General features: G+C 49.0%; 4 protein-coding genes across 6 annotated transcripts in view; 1 reads left to right on the forward strand and 3 right to left on the reverse strand.

Moving 5' to 3' along the window:
• Positions 1-536: 536 nt before the first annotated feature.
• Positions 537-984, reverse strand: LOC117580553. Its single transcript, XM_034267153.1, has 2 exons — positions 851-984; positions 537-787 (listed from the first exon to the last, which is right to left on the reverse strand). The coding sequence occupies exons 1-2, from the start codon at positions 957-959 to the stop codon at positions 537-539; spliced, it is 360 nt and encodes a 119-aa protein (XP_034123044.1). The 5' UTR covers positions 960-984.
• Positions 985-3,219: 2,235 nt separating this feature from the next.
• On the forward strand, positions 3,220-5,315 carry LOC117579115 (ras-interacting protein RIP3). Its single transcript, XM_034264844.1, has 3 exons — positions 3,220-3,864; positions 3,922-4,073; positions 4,134-5,315. The coding sequence occupies exons 1-3, from the start codon at positions 3,306-3,308 to the stop codon at positions 5,043-5,045; spliced, it is 1,623 nt and encodes a 540-aa protein (XP_034120735.1). The 5' UTR covers positions 3,220-3,305; the 3' UTR covers positions 5,046-5,315.
• A 1,094-nt stretch (positions 5,316-6,409) lies between these two features.
• LOC117579114 (OTU domain-containing protein 5-B) lies at positions 6,410-10,082 on the reverse strand. Of its 3 annotated transcripts, none has more exons than XM_034264841.1 (9): positions 9,982-10,082; positions 9,277-9,769; positions 9,143-9,210; positions 8,381-8,912; positions 8,160-8,316; positions 7,894-8,096; positions 7,290-7,834; positions 7,036-7,232; positions 6,410-6,977 (listed from the first exon to the last, which is right to left on the reverse strand). In XM_034264841.1, the coding sequence occupies exons 2-9, from the start codon at positions 9,433-9,435 to the stop codon at positions 6,883-6,885; spliced, it is 1,956 nt and encodes a 651-aa protein (XP_034120732.1). In that variant the 5' UTR covers positions 9,436-9,769; positions 9,982-10,082; the 3' UTR covers positions 6,410-6,882. The 3 variants fall into 3 exon arrangements, with proteins under 3 accessions (XP_034120732.1, XP_034120734.1, XP_034120733.1); XM_034264843.1 differs by having other exon boundaries at positions 8,381-8,909; positions 9,982-10,081; XM_034264842.1 differs by having other exon boundaries at positions 9,928-10,054.
• A 1,595-nt stretch (positions 10,083-11,677) lies between these two features.
• The window catches only part of LOC117580554 (serine-rich adhesin for platelets), a 5,779-nt gene continuing 2,440 nt past the window's right edge, over positions 11,678-15,016 (reverse strand). The window contains exons 3-5 of the mRNA XM_034267154.1: positions 14,204-15,013; positions 13,517-14,080; positions 11,678-13,393 (exon numbers count right to left, since the gene is read on the reverse strand). Of these exons, the coding sequence (XP_034123045.1) occupies positions 11,678-13,393; positions 13,517-14,080; positions 14,204-15,013 (3,090 nt within the window). The remainder of the gene's footprint in view (positions 13,394-13,516; positions 14,081-14,203; positions 15,014-15,016) is intronic.

Raw genomic sequence — 15,016 nt, forward strand, 5'->3', positions numbered from 1 at the left:
CAAGTGTCGGTGTGTGTGTGTGTGTTTGCTCGGCCAGAGTGCAGTTACCTCTGCTTGGACTGCCGCTGGATGGGTGTGTGGGTGGGGTGGCCAGCCTCCTGCAGTGGGTAGGCCTTTGGCCGGGAGTATCGTCATCGCTGCGTCATCCTCCCCATTGCAGTCAACCCATGCAACGCCGTGCCCGTGCCGGAATTCGTGTGCGTGGCCTGGTTTCGTTGATTGGCCTTGGGTGCGGCTTTCAGTGTCAGTGTCAGGGGTGCAGCATCTTTGTTTTGGTTGCAGCTGTGCTTACTGCCTCCGCCCCCTGCTCCAGCACCGACCCCAGGCCGCAGATGTTCTGCTCGAGTACTCCGGCAAATGCAAATCTGAGGGGCAGACACACATACAGAGACTCCCCCACTTACACGAGTGCGAGTCCTGTGAATGGAGGGCACACACATTTCATGGACTAATGGGGGAAATGGTGGAGTCATGCTTTTGGCGCTACATGTGTGGAGTGATGGAAATATTTCAAGATATAATCTTAACTTTTTTAATTAAAAGTGAAAATTCTCTCGGAAATGTGTTTGCAGCAAGGCCGCGTTGCGGGTATCGCTAGCCAGCTGATGGGTCTTGTGCTTGGGCTGACAAGCACCGCGCACCCGCCGATAGCCCCGACGGCAAACGCATTTCGGATCGTAGCAGTACTGTGCCGCCGGACAGAAGCTGCCTGCTGTGCACTGGACAAGCATGCAGCTGACGACTTCGTCGCGTCCGCAGGAGACACCCACAACATCGTATTGGTCATCTGGGAAAAGTAAGACAATGGATAAAGCATTCACTGTATCCGAGCTTGAGTCACAGTAGTTACCCCTCTGAGCAGCAACCACGCTGCAGAGGCATGAAGCCAGAAATAGACAGAGAAAGCGCATGGTGTCACTGCGGGGAACGCGTTGTTTGGAACAATTTAACCGTACCATAACTGATATAACAGCAATGCATGAATCAATGCATGGGAAAGATAAGCATATTCAGAAGATTATCGAAGAATATGTGAAGCCACTTTCCAAACGCCACTTCTTATATTGCTGTACATTATAAACCTCTTCTCTTTACTCTGATCGTGCATGTCCATGCATATCCATTTTTGTATGCAAGTCGACGCAGGTAGAACAAATTGCAAATAAAACGGTTATTAGCTAGATGTACCAATGTAAGGTGAGGCACTTGCAAAAAGCTTTCTCACAATAAGTTTGTGTTTGTGTGTGCTGCCGTCGCGACAGCTGCCTGGCGTACAACCAAAAGAGAGTGAGAGAACGGTACCTTACCTTGCATGTGCAAAGCTTGGATTCGTACTATGAAAGAGCGCGCTAGTTGTTTTCTTTTTCTCTCTGGCGCTATTCTCGCTGTCTCTTCTCGTTTCTGTCACTCACCCACCCACCAACCCCCACTCCTCACTCTTTCTCTTTCACACACAGCCTCGTCAACAAAGTTAGACAAACTAACACAATCATATGGCAAGTGCCGAAGGTTCTGTCTCGTGCTGTGCACGAGGAGCGCTTTTGTGGGCTTACCCTGGGGGCGGCCGGGCAGTATAACTTGAAGCGTACAAACGGCATGGCATGGCATGGCTGGGCATGTCGTCGGGTCGGGTCGGGTCATCAGTAGTGAACTTGCGCCACACGCCGATAGGTGGCCAGTCGTGGATGCGGCAGCCAGAGACGGAGTGGGAGTCCATGTCCGTGCATGGTGCATGTGCTGTGCATGTGTGCGCCACATAGACGAGGTACGTGTATAGTAGTGGCATCCAGCCGGCTCCTCCAATACATATTTTTTGCCGCGCCTCCCCACCACACTGCCGTAGCCACACTGAATCATGGATTCCCTTGAGGGGCGTGTGTTTTTGTGGGCGAACGGGGCGACATGCTGCGAAAACAAAAAACACCGCACTGCCATAACGGAACACTGCAATTGGCTGCAGTTTCGCTGTGCCGTAGCAGCCAGACAGCCGATCGGCTGCGGTCGACGTTTGCATCGACTGCGGATGCAGCTGCGGTTGCAGCTGCGGCTCTTCCTTTGTCCGTGTGTCGGTGGACGGACGGACCTCTCTTTATTGTGTCACGGGTTCGTTCGCGTGCGTTCTCCATCTCGGAGATGGAAAACGGGAAAAATGCCGCGTTACCAAGTGAAAGTCCTCTGTGGGGCACAAATAACTTACCGAAAAATTATTTAAACATGACTTCGGCGGCGTGCTCCGGCACGGAGCTGTGTCGGTATGTAAGTGCGTGTGGGTACCGTTACTCAATTAAACACGGCACTAATTTGCGTACTTGGAGAAAATCGATACGGGGGAGCCATTTCATTGACTGCTGCCTGACTCACACATTCGACTTCAAGGATTCCCCTACAGGCGGATGCCAAAGGAGCTCCGCGGTATCCTCTAATCTGAGTCGATTCACAAATTCGTTAAACATTAACAAACACGGATCAGCCCTAACCTAATCTTCATGTAGCGACACACTAACTCGTCATGGCTGTGGCTGTGCCTCCGCCTAAACCCTCTGCCCTCTGACCCGCTGCCTCCACCAACTATCAATATTCCCTTCCCATCCACTCCTTCCCCTTGTCCATTGTTGTGGCCCTCTCATTTTTCTCTTTCCGATGTAGCGCGCAGGATTGGCGCTCTTTTTTTTTGTATCGTCGCGACGCTTCTCACGGTCTTGGTCCTGCCACATGTTTAGACGTCTCTGTGTGTGTGGCAGTGGGGGGTGTGTGAACAGCGCTGTTTTCACTTTTCATGCGAATTTTCAGCTAAGCTTAAATGGTACTCCTGTCGTTTGCCATTTCGGGAGAGAAGGAGAATTCGTTCAGAGTAAAAATCTTTGAATTAGATAAATAATAGTATTATTAGCGAATGCTTTAGAAAATAAATTAATATTCATATCTTATATTCTATTGGGAGGGAGATCAATCGTTTATACCATATCTATAATTCTCAGTCATTATATCCATCGAATTAGTAAATCTTTGCATATTTTTCTTAGAGCTTTCAGTGGAGTATAATATCGCTAATAATTTCGGAAGCTGCCAGAATACTCTCTGCTGCAATCCTCTCAACTGATTCAATGTTGTACAGAGACCTATACGATCCCTTGCTATATGCAATAAATATGTACCCAAATCACACCTTAATCTAGTAACGCTTCGCCACAATCTTTACTAACAAATTTCTCTTTGCAGTTTCCCGGTTTTCCAAGACATAAACATCCAATCTCCCACGTATACCCCCCTGAGCGATCAGCAGAGAGCTGAGCAACGAGTGAAATATGAACTTCACACCCTTTGGGAACAACTTTCCCGGCAATATCCCCGGTCTGCCGCAGTTCACAACCAGCACGGCGCCCCTCGTCTCCTCACTAACCGCCGCCGTGGCTGATGTGACGGTGACGGCCACCAATAATCCGCAGCAACAGCAGCAGCAGGATGCCGGCGGCGGGAGCACACGCTACCAGCAGCAACAGTCCGCCACCACAGTGGGCATGACGCACTTCAGCCAGCCGTCCATGTCGGCGGGGCAGAGTGGCGGCGCAGGCGCGGTCAGCAGCAAGTTTCGCAGCGGACAGGAGGAGGGCATGCAGGGCGACAAGTACAATGGGCATCTGGTGTCCACAGCGCAGCAGCAACAGCAACAGCAGCAGCCGCAGTATGCCACAGTGGCGTATGCCAGTGCGACGGCAACGAGTGGGTCCGCCGATGCGCTGCAGGCAGGCACCTCCAGCCAGGCACAGCAGCAGCAGCAACAACAACAGCAGATGCAGCAGCAACAGGTTGCGGCGCCGCAGGAACTCACACAGGATCTGTGCAATGCCATTCTGCAGCAGCAAGGTGAGTCTCGAAGGCAATCTTTGTGTCCAATCTAATGCAAATCATCTCCAATTTTAGTGCTCCAAAACACCTCCTGGCAAACGCTTACGCCGGGCACCACCGTCGCCGATTACCTCTCTCATCTTCCGGCCAACACGCTGCCCCTGTCGCTGCATCACTTCCTCAAGTACTCCGCGGAGACGATCAAGAAGGAGAACCAGCAGAATGTGGTGAGTGGACATGAGCTTAGGCATAATACATCCATCCATAATCCGTTGGCTCTTCTGTAGGTGCTGCAGGTGCAAACGGGACCAGCCATAGGCATCAATACCATTGGCACCACAACCATTAGCATACCTCAGCAGGATCAGCTGACGATGCAGCAGCAGCAGGCGACGTTGCAGGTGCAGGCACAGGCGCAAACGCAGGCGGCAGTGGCTTCCACTTCGACGGCGACAGGCGTCGTTGCCACCACCAGCAGCGGCACCAAGAAAAAGAAACGCAAAAAGCGAAACAAGGACCGCAAGCCCAAGCTGCGTCCGGGCGAGATACGACTTGGCACAGCGCTGGACGGCAGCCCGCTGTACATGTGTCCCGAGTGTCATGTGGCCTATCCGGAGCCGGAGCTGCTCGAGGTGCATCTGGTGGGGCACAACCTGGAGAAGCGTTACGTGTGCGATGTGTGCCAGGCGTCGCTGAAGCGCAAGGATCACCTCACGCGCCACAAGCAATCGCACAATCCAGAGCGGCCCTACATCTGCACCGTCTGCCTGAAAGCCTTCAAGCGCAAGGAGCAACTGAGTCTGCACTTTGTCATCCACTCGGGCGAGAAGCGGCACCAGTGCCAGGAGTGCGGCAAGGGCTTCTATCGCAAGGATCACCTGCGCAAGCACACACGCAGCCACATAGCGCGCCGTGTCAAGGCCGAGCTGAACAGCCATGTGCGGCGCGAGAACGGCACCAGCATGCTCCAGCCAGTGGTGACGGAGGCAACCACTGCCGCGCTGCAGCATGCCAATCAGCTGGCCAGCCAGCAGCAACAGTTGCAACAGCAGCAGCAACAGCAGCAACAACAACAACAGCAGCAGCAGCAGCAGCACCACATCGTGATCACCCAGCAACAGCAGCAACAGCAACAGCAACAGCAGCAACAGCAGCAGGCACCTCAGGTGCAGCAGCAACAGCAGCAAATGCTAAATTAGCCAAATGATTTTTGTAAAGTCAGTTAAGCAAAATTCAATTCCGCCACACAGGCAGCCGCCAGCAGACACAAACACAGCTGCTGGTGGCTGACCCAAAAAACGCAACTCTCTCGGTCCACACAATTTAATTGACTCCGCAAATCGGATAGAACTCACTGACGATATCAGCAGGTTCGCTAGCAAATATCTCGGGAGCTACCACTCCAAGGCAGCTCCCAATGTTGTACAATTTTAAAGGTAAGCCACACAGAAACACACACAACCCACACACCCGACGACAGTTGGGACCGTCTACGAATCTACGCGACTAAAATTTGTTTCAGAACCAAAGAGAATCGAAAGGAATACGGAATTCAATTCTGTTAGGAACTCGTTTCAATAATCTCTCATAATGGTTTACCCAATCAAAATCCCAATCTCTATGCCCACAATCTGTTCTTCAGCTTTTGCCATTCCAAAATCGATCTTTATAGGCAGAGTTATAGAAATCTCTCTAGCTGTCATCTAGCAGTGTTGTCGGTCCCAGACGTTTGTCTGCTCCCCAAAGAAAAAATAGCAAACATTCCATAGAACATACTTTAAGCGAAACTGTGCAAAGGAATAATAGTTTTGTAAGCGAAGTATTTTAGTGAAATGTATTTTTGTACAAATAGAAACTTGTATCGTATCCACACAACACACACGAAATGTCAAATGCGCATACGTTTAGGTATATTTATATATCCGAGTATATGTACATATATTTATATATAAGCTAAGCGATTGCAATTTAGGTTTACACTTTGCATCTAGGGTACGGAATCAGATATTGTGAATTGTATGTTTAACTTTTGCTACACCGAACAAAGGAAACCAAAATAACAAGTGTAAAAATGAAGTAAACAATATAATTTGATCTTAAACTTATAGTAATTTGTTCATTCTATAACATATCTGGGTTTTGCTTATAATTTGGTGAGATTTTATTGAGTTAACTGAAATTTAAGGCTGATTTAAAATCATTAGAGATCATTCCTTAATTGGAAGAGGTTTTATAAGGATTTAAAAAATATTCCCATGAGGTTCTTTAAGACGAGAGAGATGGTTCATCTCGACTTTAATGGTTGGACATGGAGAGTCTGTCTATATTCCAAGCGCCTCTCCCTAGGAGTAAAGTGATGCCAAAGTAATTCCCCCAAAAGGTTTCTCCCCCCCGACACCGCTAAACAGTTTTTCTATGGTTATTAACTTTATTTTAGAGTACTCATCATTTATGATTATTATGCACCATTTATTATTATTATTATTATTTATATTATTATAATCAATTAAGTAAATTTAAACACTAGCATTAATGTGTATTCTGTATGTCTGTTTTTTGTTCCTTTTTTTCGTATGTTTTGCATGCTTTAAGGTTTATGTTCGATACACGAAACTAAACTTAGCTTTTAAATGTATAATAGATTTATGTATGAATTACAAGTTAGGCATTAATTATATGTGGGAAAGGAGAGGGGCAGGATTGAGACGCACACTCGTTCGTGTTAGAAAAACGGGAGACAGGGTAGGGGTTCGGGCTCGAAGCTTAATTTGTGCATCTGTACAGATTCAACTGCAGATTCGTTGATGAATGATTACCAAATATATGTCTAATATATACATACATATATTAGTATAGTGTATGTGTTGCCCGCGCTATCCTCAACGTTTAATTTATGTGTCGATCGATCGTCGAATCAGAATTGTAGATATTTTTTTACTGCGTGTTTTGGTTTTTTGGTAGGTTTTTTCTTGTGTGTTCGTTTTCGTTGCGAAAAGAACTGTTAAATCACTGTACAAAGAACGAACGTGGCTCCATTTATGGCCCACAGAGATACTTTCGCTTCTGGTCCTCCATGTAGTCACTTGTCGACATTTGTATGGCCCGCTGTAGCATTTCGCTCTCGTTACGCCCTGCCGCAGCAAGAAGGATTTGATTATGACGGAACAGAAATCTCTTTTCGGAACTCACCATCATTGGCAAGCGAAGCCTCGAGCAGTTCCTGATAGATATTCGACGTTGGAGCATCACCGCGCTTTTGCGGCGAGTGCGAGGACTGCTTCGATGTGCACGGCTGCTGTTCAGCCTCTGGGGTGATGGCACGTGCTGCAGATGGGACAGCATCACGCTTGGGACTTTTGCGTAGCGGAGCCTCAATAGCCTCGCCACTGCAGATGGATAAATATTACACACAAAAACGACCAGAAATATCTTCTTTTACACACCTTTTGGCCGACATCGTTCCCTCGCGAGTTTCGTGGCGGCGCTTCTTGCGCAACGTTGTGCGGCGCTGTGACTTGGAGGCTTTGCTCGAGCGCTGTGCGGCTGCGGTGCTGGGCGAGGCATTGCCGCCGCAGTGCCCCACCGAGCTGGTGCTGCTCATGTCTGTAGCATCGCTCTCGTAGCCGCCCAAATCGCCGACATCTGGCGGCAGCTTGTGTCCGAATTGTGTAAGCGTTTTGGGTGACATCGAAAACATTGAGGATGTGCCAGCAGCACCGCTGACGCTGGCCAAAGTTGCAGCCGCAATGCCACCGCTGCCGCTGCTGCCGCCGCACGAGTACTTGGAGGGCGAGGCGTCCGAGTCGGTGAGTGCCTCAGCCGAGGTAACTGTCGAGGATGTGGCCGAACCGCCGGCTGTGTTGCTGCTGCGCGAGCGTTGCATATTGTCGCGACACCACTGTAGGTAGGACTCGCGTGCAATTTGCTCCTCAATGGCCTCATTGGTGGCCTCCCAGTCTGTGGTCTTTAGCTTGTCCTCAAACATTGTCTGCAGGTGGAATGTTGGCACTTAACATCGGTTCATTGGATGTTAGCAGGACGACTCACCTGCTCGATCTCCAGCTGCTCACTGAGACGCAAAGCCTCTTTGGTTTGCACCTGGGGCTTGTAGCCAGCCAAGCCCAGGCCCACGCCAACGCTGGCGTTGTAAGGATCCAAAATGGCATTATAGTGAGAGCCACGCTGATACGATAAGCGAAGCGGAGGATAACCAGCCTGCGATTGCTCCGAATTGAAGATATTTATTGGTGCTGAAATGTGAGAAATATTTGTAGAAAAAGGCAACACCCCGCTGTGGCTGTTGAGCAACTTACTAGCCTGATAGCAGTAGACCTCGACGGTGCGACTATAGATCTCGGATATGGCCTGGATCTCAATGTGATTGCCGTGAGCATCGCGTGCGCGCTTGCGTTGGATGTAGCTGCTGATGTCCTCGGTGACAAATTGCCCAAAGTACTCACGATTCTCGTGCTGCAATGGGGAAACAGATAACAATTAGACAGCAGCTAAAAGAGCAGCGTGCTGCCATCATTACAATGTAGTCCATGGTGTGCTGGCGTATGACATCGTGCATGCCCTCATCGCCGAAGATCTGCAGCGAGATGGAACGAAAGAGGCAGGCACCGTCCTCCTCGACGGGCCTCAGTTCGTAGCCGTTCTCTTCCATGCACTTGGCAAACTCCACATCGCGTCGCTGCCACTCCTCGACTGGTATCTTGCGCTCCTTTGGCTGCAGATGCTCGTCGCCGCTGTTGTAACCGGAAAAGGTATCCTCCGCAATCTTGGTTAGATTAGCAGCCACAGTGGTTGGCGGTATTTGTCCCAGCGTTGTTGGCACATTGGCACAGCCCATGCCCAGATGTTCCGGCGATGTGCGACCCACTGCCGAAGGGCTGCTGCTGCCAGACGATGTAGGCAGGGGTGGACTGCTGCACTTGCTGCCAGCCACGCCAGGCACGCTGCCGGGCACCACGGCCGGATGGATGAGTTTCTCGCGCTCCAAGCGGTCGCGCTTGTGATGATGCGCATGACTGTCGTGATGGTCGCGACGCTTCGAGCGTGTGCTGCTTTAAAAACAAAAGAAAATGGATACAAATTAATGAAGCTATCACCAGGCAAGTCCATTTAGAGCCCAGCATTTGCCTTAGCCCAAAATAAGTACAAATTTCCCTTGGTGTATGCTGCTGGCTCTCCTGTATAACGCCCTAGAAATCATGTGGCAGGCAGGGGTTGCACCCTACAATGCAGGTGCCACCCAGCCAAAGGAATGTGCGCTGAAAATCCATCACCTACTCACCTCTTGTGTGGGCTGCAGCGGTGAGTGCGTGCCAACTCGTCGTAGACCTCCCCGCGTCGCTGAGGACTCTGCAAAAAACACAGAAAATTTACTTAAATTGGAGCAGAGTTGGGGTGGTTGGGCCGTGCTCTTACCTGCCCGTGGCCATCGATGACGACATTGCGGTGCGTTTGATTAACCACCGACTGCTCGACCACCACCTGTCCGGTTGCGTGCGCCTCCTTGTTGTCCGCATCCACGACGTTGCCAGCCACGCGTTTCGCGCTGGGTGCGCTTACTGGCTTGATCGTCATGGCTCTGCTGCAGTTTCCCTTACCCCTTGCTCTATTTTCGTCTTTGTTGGTGGTGTGGCAGAGCAAGTTATGCAGCAAATGCGAGAATTGCAAGACAAGTGCACGATGCGAGGCTTCTCTAGGGCATAAATGACGCTGCGGCGTGTAGCTTGAGCCCTCGAGCAGTGCCTCTTTCGTTTATTAAGTGCGTATTTCACGGCTGCTCTTGTGTTCTTTGTCCGAAGATGTCGTCGTAGTTAAGGAAGGCCGCCAGGGCTCTCTCTCTCTTTGAAGCTTGCTTATGTTTGTATATAAAAATCGCTTTCACCGGTTGCCTGTGTTTCCTTTTATGTTTCTGAAATATATTTCAAAGGCCACATAACGTCAACTGTTTGAACTATAAAATAATCAAATTTTCCAGATTTTCATATTCGCCTGTCTGTGTGTGTTCGTGCGCTCGCGTATGTGTGCGCGTTTGTGTCTATGTGCTGTGTTTGCTGTGGCTCGCCTCACCCTTTGCTTTGTCGTGTCTGAACAGCTCTTGAAACAATTGACGGAATACCTTACCGTTTACAAGAGTTTTTTTTGTTTAAATTTTACAATATCATCGAGTGTGTTCGTTTCGTTTCATGGAATTTAAGATGTTATTTATCATATAACCAGTGTGACCGCGGATTATCAATAAATACCATCTGACCATTAGTATACTTTCTCATTTTCAGAATATACCGTATATATTCGGTGGAGAAAACGAGGATGAAAAGCACACCTGCCCGCGCTCGACACAAACAATTTAAAAACATGAGTTAAACCGCGGAAAATAATGCTGATTGTATGTGCTAACAATACACAGAGGTCTGCGGTACCCTTCAGGTGAGCTGTGTTACAAATATTAAAATTGCATACTTCTATTTCGCTTATAAATACACACTGTAAATCGCATTCCTCAATTTTGATTTTCTGCTTAGCATTACTAGCCATCTAGGACCCAGAGCACTTAAGATATGCTTTTACCCGATTGACTAATCAATTCTCTACAAGATAGGAGCATTAATTGAATTGTTTATTAAATAAGGTATATTATCATTGAGGCGTTGGGTAAGAAAAGGGTAAAACGCACACAAAAATGCCAAAATATCTTGGTATTTTTGTGCGAGAAATGGGATTTTGTTAGTATGCCAATAACTCCGATAGAGTGCGCCACATACCGATTTAATATTGGAATTTCTTTGGAAAAAACGTTTTTATTTCTGTTTCCGCTTTGAGGCTCCTTCCCATTTAATTCAAATTTCCAATCAACAATTCGGATTTTGCTGTAGATTTCCAGTGCTTGCTTTGCGTGAGTGACGCCCCGAATCTCGAATCAGGTTTTAGTGATTGACGCCCAAAACAGTTGTTCAAATATTTGTGGCTATAGAACATACAATACTTTATGCAAAAAAAACATATTTAACACCCAAAAATGCTGATTTGCTTTTAGTCTGCATTCCAAAGTAAAATGAAGCAGGTTGCTATTCTCTTTATTTTCGCTCTGCTGGCGATGGCGATCGCATCTGCCACGGCCACCGCATCTGCAACCACTACGGAGGAGCCGATGCCGCTGCAACCAGCGAAGCTATCAAAAATCCAATGGATTGATTTGATTCAATTAATTCGAAATACTAGCAGCGATGGCAAGAAGTTTTACTTTTTCTTCTAGACGTTATTCCAAGTGGAGTTCACGCAGAAATAGCTAACATTAAATGAGTTTTTTTTCTAAAATTCGAATCAAATGGCTTTGCTTTTATATTTGGGTAAAATTTGATTGTTATAAATGGGAGGCATGTAAATATATAAGACAACAAATGTGCCTTTATTTTGTCCTCTGAATTTGTATTTCTTTACGAACTGTTAGCGCGATTTTGTGCTGGCCTTTAGTTACTCTGTAAATCAATAAGAAAAAATATTCAAATAATAAGGAAAACATGAACATGATAATCACCGACCAAGAAAGAAACAGAATAAAGCTGTAAAGCAAATCAAAAAAATCATTCTGGCTGCTCCATGGCTGCAGAAGTGTTGAGGGTTTTGAGGCAACATCTGGGATGTTGCTCCCACAAGGCAGCTCCCCATCGTTTAAACTAGATAGTTCCAAACATATCTCCCCAAACACTAATAAAAACTCAATAAGTTAATATTCGAATGCATATATATTTGACAATCGTTAAAGTCAATCATTTAATTGAAAGTCTGTAGCCGTGCGGTGCCTAAAGTTAAGCTCTCTTTATGCGGTCCACGACTTTTGATAACGATTATTCCATCCACCCCAACCGCTTCCATAAGGACGCCAGCCGTACCTCCAGTTAGGACGTGCTCCAACCCAACGCCTGTTGCCCCACCAATATTGTCCGGGGTACTGTCCGGTGGCCTGCTGTGCGCCAGCTTGGTCTGTGGTTTCATCGCCGGAACCCGACTCCTGCACATTCGTCGCGTCTTCGGAGTTATCTTCAGATGCTACAGCATCATCGGCGTTTTCGGTGTCGTTCTCATTTGCGTCTGATGAGGTTTCAGTCCATGTTCGAGAGCCTTGAGCTCCATTCAGACCGCTGCGGCCTCGGCCATACCTGGAACGGTAGTTGGCGGCGCCTGTTACGTCAGAGCTATCGCCAGAGAAACGTGAACGCTGAGACCAAGCATTTGAGCCGCGAGATCCAATGCCCCTGCCGTAGGTTTCATCTTCCGGCAGTGAGCCTGGCGTCACCTTTTTGACGAGTTTAGACCATGGGTTGGATCCGCCATCTATTGAAGACGAAGCATCAACGATTGTTGGTTGGTTCTGAGTGATCTGAGTTGTGGAGCGCTTGGACCAAGAGTTTCGTGCACCTGAACCGGACCTGCCGGTCATTGATCCTGAAATTGGAAGCTCATAAGTCTGACCACCATTCAATATTTTGTTGGCTGAAGTTGACCAGGTGTAGGATCTTCGGGGCTTGGGTACCTTCAAGGAATTCGTTGTATAGGTAGTTGTAGTTCTGCTTGTCTTTCTATTCGATTTTGGAGCAGCCGACGATGATGTGGCTGCACTTCCGCTAGACGCAGACTCTTCGAGTATCTCGGGAACACTTGAGGAACCTGAGGAATAAGTCTTTGTAGTTTTGCTGGTGGTTGAGCTTGACTTTCGGTTCTTCTTAGGGATCTTCGAGTACTTTGAAGTGTATGTCTTTGTTGTTTTGCTAGACGATGAGCTGGATTTTCCACCATTAACAACAGTGCTTCCCTCACTGGCATCTACAACAGGTTTACCATTGATTGTTGTTGTTGTGACGGTTGTTTTAGTTGTCGAAGATTTTTTCGAGCCTCCGCTACCCTTAGTGGTGCTTGATTTGATGACTTTGACAACAGGCTTCGACGAGGAGCTTGTCTGAGTATTTCTATCGGAAGATGTCGTGACTGTTGTTGTGGTGGAAGAGCTACTTGAGCTACCACCGCTGTTGCTTGTGTTACCATTGACAACAGGGTCAGACGAGGAGTTTGACTTATCCTGTCCGTCGTTCGAAGTGGTGGTTGTTGTCGTTGTTGAAGAGGAAGAGGACTGATTCGAGTCTCCACCCTCAACGGTGGTGCTGGACTCGCTGGCTTCGACAGCAGGCACGAACACTACTGATCCATCATCGGAAGTTGTGGTGGTTGTTGTCGTTGTTGAAGAGGAAGAGGACTGATTCGAGTCTCCACCCTCAACGTTGCCGCTGGACTCAGCGGTTTCGACAGCAGGCTCAGACACTACGGTTCCATCGTTGGATGTTGTGGAAGTTGTTGTTGTTGTTGAAGAGGACTGATTCGAGTCTCCACCCTCAACGGTGCTGCTGGACTCGCTGGCTTCGACAGCAGGCACGGACACTACTGATCCATCATCGGAAGATGTGGTGGTTGTTGTCGTTGTTGAAGAGGAAGAGGACTGATTCGAGTCTCCACCCTCAACGGTGCTGCTGGACTCGCTGGCCTCGACAATGGGATCGGAAGCTACGGTTCCTTCATCGGAAGTTGTGGTGGTTGTTGTCGTTGTTGAAGAGGAAGAGGACTGATTCGAGTCTCCACCCTCAACGGTGCTGCTGGACTCGCTGGCTTCGACAGCAGGCTCAGACACTACTGNAGCGGGTCGATTCCAGTCTCCACCCTCAACGGTGCTGCTGGACTCGCTGGCATCGACAATGGGATCGGAAGCTACGGTTCCATCATCGGAAGTTGTGGTGGTTGTTGTCGTTGTTGAAGAGGAAGAGGACTGATTCGAGTCTCCACCCTCAACGGTGCTGCTGGACTCGCTGGCATCGACAATGGGATCGGAAGCTACGGTTCCATCATCGGAAGTTGTGGTGGTTGTTGTCGTTGTTGAAGAGGAAGAGGACTGATTCGAGTCTCCACCCTCAACGGTGCTGCTGGACTCGCTGGCATCGACAATGGGATCGGAAGCTACGGTTCCATCATCGGAAGTTGTGGTGGTTGTTGTCGTTGTTGAAGAGGAAGAGGACTGATTCGAGTCTCCACCCTCAACGGTGCTGCTGGACTCGCTGGCTTCGACAGCAGGCTCAGACACTACGGTTCCATCGTTGGATGTTGTGGAAGTTGTTGTTGTTGTTGAAGAGGACTGATTCGAGTCTCCACCCTCAACGGTGCTGCTGGACTCGCTGGCCTCGACAATGGGATCGGAAGCTACGGTTCCTTCATCGGAAGTTGTGGTGGTTGTTGTCGTTGTTGAAGAGGAAGAGGACTGATTCGAGTCTCCACCCTCAACGGTGCTGCTGGACTCGCTGGCTTCGACTGCAGGCACGGACACTACTGATCCATCATCGGAAGTTGTGGTGGTTGTTGTCGTTGTTGAAGAGGAAGAGGACTGATTCGAGTCTCCACCCTCAACGGTGCTGCTGGACTCGCTGGCTTCGACAGCAGGCACGGACACTACTGATCCATCATCGGAAGATGTGGTGGTTGTTGTCGTTGTTGAAGAGGAAGAGGACTGATTCGAGTCTCCACCCTCAACGGTGCTGCTGGACTCGCTGGCTTCGACAGCAGGCACGGACACTACTGATCCATCATCGGAAGATGTGGTGGTTGTTGTCGTTGAGGAAGAGGACTGATTCGAGTCTCCACCCTCAACGGTGCTGCTGGACTCGCTGGCTTCGACAGCAGGCACGGACACTACTGATCCATCATCGGAAGATGTGGTGGTTGTTGTCGTTGTTGAAGAGGAAGAGGACTGATTCGAGTCTCCACCCTCAACGGTGCTGCTGGACTCGCTGGCTTCGACAGCAGGCACGGACACTACTGATCCATCATCGGAAGATGTGGTGGTTGTTGTCGTTGTTGAAGAGGAAGAGGACTGATTCGAGTCTCCACCCTCAACGGTGCTGCTGGACTCGCTGGCTTCGACAGCAGGCACGGACACTACTGATCCATCATCGGAAGATGTGGTGGTTGTTGTCGTTGTTGAAGAGGAAGAGGACTGATTCGAGTCTCCACCCTCAACGGTGCTGCTGGACTCGCTGGCTTCGACAGCAGGCACGGACACTACTGATCCATCATCGGAAGATGTGGTGGTTGTTGTCGTTGTTGAAGAGGAAGAGGACTG

This window comes from Drosophila guanche, unplaced genomic scaffold, assembly GCF_900245975.1.
Source record: "Drosophila guanche unplaced genomic scaffold, DGUA_6, whole genome shotgun sequence".
NCBI lineage: Eukaryota > Metazoa > Arthropoda > Insecta > Diptera > Drosophilidae > Drosophila > Drosophila guanche.

What these genes read in the sequence shown, in the direction of transcription:
- LOC117580553 (XM_034267153.1), bottom strand. Translation starts at nt 959, where the DNA reads ATGGTACGGTTAAATTGTTCCAAACAACGCGTTCCCCGCAGTGACACC. An exon ending in CGTGGTTGCTGCTCAGAGGG is followed by an intron (nt 788 to 850) that starts GTAACTACTGTG and finishes TACTTTTCCCAG; the next exon opens with ATGACCAATACGATGTTGTG.
- LOC117579115 (XM_034264844.1), top strand. Translation starts at nt 3,306, where the DNA reads ATGAACTTCACACCCTTTGGGAACAACTTTCCCGGCAATATCCCCGGT. An exon ending in TGCCATTCTGCAGCAGCAAG is followed by an intron (nt 3,865 to 3,921) that starts GTGAGTCTCGAA and finishes CTCCAATTTTAG; the next exon opens with TGCTCCAAAACACCTCCTGG. An exon ending in AGGAGAACCAGCAGAATGTG is followed by an intron (nt 4,074 to 4,133) that starts GTGAGTGGACAT and finishes GCTCTTCTGTAG; the next exon opens with GTGCTGCAGGTGCAAACGGG.
- LOC117579114 (XM_034264841.1), bottom strand. Translation starts at nt 9,435, where the DNA reads ATGACGATCAAGCCAGTAAGCGCACCCAGCGCGAAACGCGTGGCTGGC. An exon ending in GGTCTACTGCTATCAGGCTA is followed by an intron (nt 8,097 to 8,159) that starts GTAAGTTGCTCA and finishes CTCACATTTCAG; the next exon opens with CACCAATAAATATCTTCAAT. An exon ending in GGAACGATGTCGGCCAAAAG is followed by an intron (nt 7,233 to 7,289) that starts GTGTGTAAAAGA and finishes ATCCATCTGCAG; the next exon opens with TGGCGAGGCTATTGAGGCTC.